Below are 6,331 nucleotides of genomic sequence, written 5' to 3' on the forward strand. Positions count from 1 at the left end.
TGAATTTATACACGACAAACTAAAAACAACACAGTTTATTTGATCATGTAAATTAAAACGATGGATCTTGATTTTGAATTTAAAACAAGTTCGATCCATCCAAAATACAAGAGCGGCTAACTTTGTTTTTCCTAATTTCTTCTTCCATTAATCTTGATCGGATTGCTTTTAGATTGTTTCTTCGTTTTCTAATTTTTTTTATTTTTATATTTATTATTATTATTATTATTATTATTTGAAACGACAAATATAATCTGCTCCTATACTACTCCTTAAATTCACTTATTTTCATAACAAAACTTGAACCCTCAACTTTAAAAATGGAAAGTAACATCGGCGGATACCGTTGAATTTGACGCGGTGTGGTCTATGTTTTTCTAATTAATTTTAAAATTAGTTATCTGCCTTGAAAAGAAAAAGTCATCACCACTGGTACCGTTTTCATGGTTTCTTGTACGTTAGTGAACTTGTGTATGCATTAGTTCATTTGTTACCACATGACAAAAAGTACTTTATGTAATGGAACGTGTGAATCTCAATAATAATATAAAATAATGTTATTCATTTCCAAATTTATACTTGTGCAACGAAACACGTGGTCAAACTCCCTATGCATTTGCAGAATTTTATCGCCATTTTTATTGGATTGGAATGTTGGACCACATCATCATCATCTTCTTCATCATACGAGTTTCATTAGACCACCATTAAAGAGGGCTGTGAATGCAGCCATTTTAGCCTTAGTAAGAGCCACCCCTATCTCAATTCCACCTTTCAAATCCCTACTTCCCGTTAAAGATATTACATGATTTGCCCTACAATTTTGATGACTTGATAACTTCTCAACTTTATCGACTTTCCCCCACCCGAAATCCATCCCATATGAATCCACTTTTGGTGAACCAAGAACCCTAACATTCAATTCATCCCATTCACATATCCACCTTTCAGCCCCTCCTAAAACGTCCTTATCAAGTATCTTAATCTCTTTTCCGATTGATTTTGCTGCAAAAACAACCCCATCTTCACCCAACAATTCACTCCTAAACGCCCTACATCTCCCAAAAGCTATGCAATTTCCAAAGTAAGTTGATGGTATTTCATCCCTTAAACGACTAATCCCACCTGCGTTAAACCCTAGATAAAGAGGAGAACTAGAAGATGTACCTCTGGAATCATGGGCTTCTTCGACTTTAAGTAAACAAATCCATATAAAAGAACATACACTCACGTAGGGTGATAGATGTAATGGTGGGTCTTCATTTATCATCTTGCATTTTTCGAGTATGTGGTATTTGATCATGCTAATGTCGGAGGATGTCAAGATGAAAGTTGCTTGAACGATGTTTTGATCGACTTCTTCACCGGAAACTTTAGATGAATTCAATCGGCTCCACCATTGTTTCAAGAACGTGATTTTAAGTGAATTGGGGTCGGAAATTACACTCCGATCGAACAAAGGTGTAGACTTGAACCCAGCCAAAGAATCTTTATTCAACAATGATTTGCAAACTGAAGCCCAACACTTGATAAACTGATCTAGGGTTCTTTCGTCAGCTGCTACTTGTTGCGTCGTGACTCCGATGGAATACCCTAAATCGTGAAAAAATGTAACCTGGATGGCGAGAAGAGGGAGGACGAGGGTCAGGTGGGAGTCACGTGGCATGGATGGAATTGGGAGCTTTGGTAGAAGAGAGTAAAGATTGACGACGTTTCGGGGGTGGTTGCCGGAGATATTGTTGATGTTGGCGTTTGAGTCCGCAATGGTGAGTGAGACGGAGTCACCTTTGGTGTAAATTAAGTGTGGCTCGGCGGGTGGTGGTGGAGCAGAGAGGTTTCCGGCGAGAGGGTGGAAGTGGTGGAGGGTGGTGGAGAGGGATTTTTTGAGAAGGGATATGACGGTGGTGGTCGTGGATTTTAGCGGAGGTTTTGGAAAGAAAAAAAGGGTTTGATATGGAGGGTAAAGAAGCCATGGAATGTCTAAGAATGTTAGAGGAAGTGAAATCGGAGGTATGACGGAATCTGGTGGTGGAGATACATCGCATTGTTCAATGATTTTCACATGGAAGGGTAACGCCATTGAAGCTGGTAATGTTGTCAGGGACCAGACTGAAACTGTTATTCATATCTCCTTGTCATTGTAGGACAGTAGGTTATGTATGAATCTGGATCTATTATATATTATTACGAAAATATGTATTATTTGGTTTTATTTAAAAAAAAAAATTAAACATAAAATTCTATACACAAATATAAATTTATAACAAAATTGAAAATATTAAATTATAAAAATTAATATGTTTATTTCTCTTTTAATTTTAAACAAATAATTTAGATAAATAAATAAAGAAAATTAATGAATTTTTAATTTAAGAGTTTAAAATTAAAAGAAACTTCATTATTAAAATTGATATATATTTATTATTGTATTTAAATACTATCTATAATTTAATAAAATAAAAAAAATCATAAAATGATATTTAGAATAAATATTAATTTAAAATAATCATAAAATTACATGTAACAAAATAAATAATAATATAACATGTGGTAAAAATATTTTTATTTATTAGTGAGGAACTAACGGGATTTCTCATCACAAAACGATATGCTTTAAAAAATCGAAAGTTATTTGTATTCATTTGGGTTATTCTGTTGCATATTTTTATTTTATTTTGGAATAATTAACTTGAGAAAACGTTTTTGTACATGTTTATTTACAAAAAAAATTTAGCGAGGTCGGCACCTTAAATTACAAAAGAGGGACCCGAAATTAATCGCCGAAAATGATCGATAAGCTGCAGCTACTTAGCCAATGAGCATTTGTTGTATTTAATGTTTAAACCTAAGAGGAACTTTTAATTAGAGTTTTTTTTTATTTTATTTATTTATTTTTTTTTATTTTATTTTTTTTATTTAACAATATATATATATATATATATATATATATATATATATATATATATATATATATATATATATATATATATATATATATATATATATATATATATATATATATATATATATATATATATATGAGAGTTCAATTCAGAAAAAAAAAAAAAAAAAGTTGAGAATGGGGGAATCATTCTCAGCTACTCATTTATTTTTGCCGCAAAAACCTCCGTTGTACCAGCAGAAATGGGAAACGAATAGACATATGTTTTCGAACAAAAAATGTTTATTAAACTATGCTAATCATTACTTAATCTATATAAATCATAGTTTTTTCGATTTTTTTTAATTTTTAAGAATCCATTTTTATCGAAAAATGGTTTTTAAATATACCAAAATTCATGATTTTTTATTCTCTATAAATAGACATCCATATTTATATAATTTTAAGATAAAATAAAAAAATTGTTTTTTTTTTTATATTTTCAGATATTGTTATTCATAAGTGAATAAAAATGAATCAGATTTTTACTATAGTACATTCGTTATTCAGTTATAAATAAAAATTATGATTATTTTTTTTTACAGTTTAAGTATCATTCATATATGAATATAGCATATAATAAACATAGTATATTCATATTTAAATATTAGACGATACATTCACTTATGAATATTACATAGTATATATTCTCTTGTGAATATTAGATGGTATATTCACTTATGAATATTAGATAATATTTTCATATCTGAATATTACATAGTATTACATGGTATATCATATGTGAATATTACATAGTATATTCGTTTGTGAATATTAGATGATATATTTTCACTTATTAATATTACACAACATATTCACATATGAATATTACAAGGTATATTCACAAATATATATATAATTTTTATATGTTATTCACATATGAATAACATACAGACTTACATATTTGGTTTTTTGTTTTAATAATCATATACCGAGAAAACATATTCATATATGAATATAACGTGCTAATTTAGTTCATGCATTTCATCAAACAGTTGGAGTGCATACAATTTAACTTTTTTTTTTAAAATGTTAGAAACATGATATTTTGACTATTTAAATCTACAAAAGAGTAGATTGATAGAGAATTATATGAAATTTTTCAAAAAAAAAAAAAAGAAAAAAAACGATTTGATATTTTTCTAACCTCAATTTTCAAGTTTTATTTGATAATCTATGTTGAATGAATGTTATGAAGTGGATTTTTGTTGATTATCGATGATGTTGATCTAATAAAGCTGGGAGTATAATTAATCATAGATGTTGAAGATCTGACCGTATTCAAACACAATTGAAGGTTGATTTAAAAGAACCAAAAACGAATTTTTGTTGTTAACTGTTGAATCGTGTTGATTATTGACGAAGATCGATGATTGATTAGCACTGGATGATGTTGATTATGGTTTAATTGAAGAAATCTGGATGATTGTTGAAAGTTGGAGAAGAAATTTGGATGATGAACGATGAATGGGTTTGAACTACAGATACGTATTTAAGATTGAAGGTTGTTATCATATTTACAAGTTTGCCACCGTGTTTTTTTATGCTTGAATAAAATGAGTGTCTGAGAATGATTCCCCCCATTCTCAACCTTTTTTATTTTCTCAATTGAACTCACATCTCTCTCTCTCTCTCTCTCTATATATATATATATATATATATATATATATATATATATATATATATATATATATATATATATATATATATATATATAATGGTTTCCTTGATATTAATAAAAAATTAGAGATTGTGAGATTAAATATCAGCCACTGGAACTTAATGTCAATTGTTAAATGATTCAAGGGTATAACAATAAACTTCAAATTAATGTTAAGAAAGCGGACACATTCCTTCTATAAAAATCATCATATCATTAAATCATCGATTCTCAATATAACTCACATAATCATATCATCCAATATTCAACAATCATTAACTATAATAAAAAAGATCCTATTTTTACTGAATCTGTTATCAAATTAATCGTAGTCTTCAAATCGAAAAAAACGATCGAAACAGAGCATCAGTTCATATCCTCATAAATACGATACATAATCCTTAAATCGAAGAAACAAGCATCTCGCAATCATAAACAGAACATTTGAAAATTGAAACAAAATCAATTTTCATATATGATGTCGAATCCAAAAGAAATTGACAAGTTAATCGCAACTGATACTATTATAGCTTAAATCAATTCATCTCGTAACGACGAACAAATCGATTCAATTTCTTTCACTTATAAAGAACTTCAAAATACGATTCGTATTGAAGATACAACTAATTCGTTTTAATGCTACATATTACATTAAATTTCTACACTTAATTCTAATTCTTTTATTATACAATATAATTACGACTAATCATATATAATTATACAATACAATATGTGATTAATCAATCACATAGGATGAAAAATCATATATGAATGTTCATATCTATGATTAATCATATGTATTTATAGTTTGTAATTATCATTTATCATATATGTTTTCAAATTGAAATCTATATTAATATTATATTTGGATGAATAATTATATATGATTATACATCATAAAAGATGATTATTTATAAATTAATATGTATAATCATATATTAAAAACTACAAAGACATATGATTAATCATACATAATTAAATAATATCAAGTATGATACTTTATAAATTAATACATATAATCATTTATGATTACACAATATAGTATATGATCAATCATATAATACAATGTACAAACACATATGATTTAACATCTAATAATATATTAATATCTAAAATCTTCTATGATTTTATACTAAAATATAAATACCTATCGTTAATCACATATGATTATTACAGCATAAAATTGTTGGATTAGTGTCTAAGTCCATAACTAGGTATGTATTTGACTCGATGGTGCATGGTCCTTTTGGGTTGTCTTCACCAAAACAACTTGATAGGATGAATTATGGAGAGAAATGATTAATTATGATTTATTAATATTATGAGAATAATATATTAAAGCAGAAATCATATTGTTTAATTAATAAGAATTAAGTTTGTGACTAAAAGACATTAATTAAACTAAAGGGACTAGAACTATCAATTGTGTGATAGTTGAATATTGGGCTAATGGACTCCATATTAGAGGGGTGGAGGAATTCTATGGGGAAACCCATTAGAAATCGTCCTAGGCCTTTAAGGAAGGAGTCCATGGGTTGCTTAGGGCCTAAGCATCCAAATTAGGGTTTCCTTGTTAGATAAGCCTAATAGCCTCACTATTTAAGGACCCCTTGGGCACCAAAAACGTGGGAAACTGAATCCTTAGGGTTTCTACACGGTTTTGGGTGTCTCTTCTCTTCTCATTCTTCATCCTCTTGCTGTTGGTGTTTGTGAACCATTAGAGGAGTGAC

At 28.5% G+C, this 6,331-nt stretch overlaps 1 protein-coding gene across 1 annotated transcript; it reads right to left on the minus strand.

The window, feature by feature from the left end:
• Positions 1-531: 531 nt before the first annotated feature.
• LOC145044050 (anthocyanidin 3-O-glucoside 6''-O-acyltransferase-like) lies at positions 532-2,168 on the minus strand. Its single transcript, XM_078992858.1, has one exon. It carries the CDS (start codon positions 2,078-2,080, stop codon positions 683-685), a length of 1,398 nt encoding a protein of 465 aa, XP_078848984.1. The 5' UTR covers positions 2,081-2,168; the 3' UTR covers positions 532-682.
• Between the last annotated feature and the right edge of the window lie 4,163 nt (positions 2,169-6,331).

Source organism: Lactuca saligna, chromosome 1 (assembly GCF_052625555.1).
Source record: "Lactuca saligna cultivar CGN05327 chromosome 1, ASM5262555v1, whole genome shotgun sequence".
NCBI lineage: Eukaryota > Viridiplantae > Streptophyta > Magnoliopsida > Asterales > Asteraceae > Lactuca > Lactuca saligna.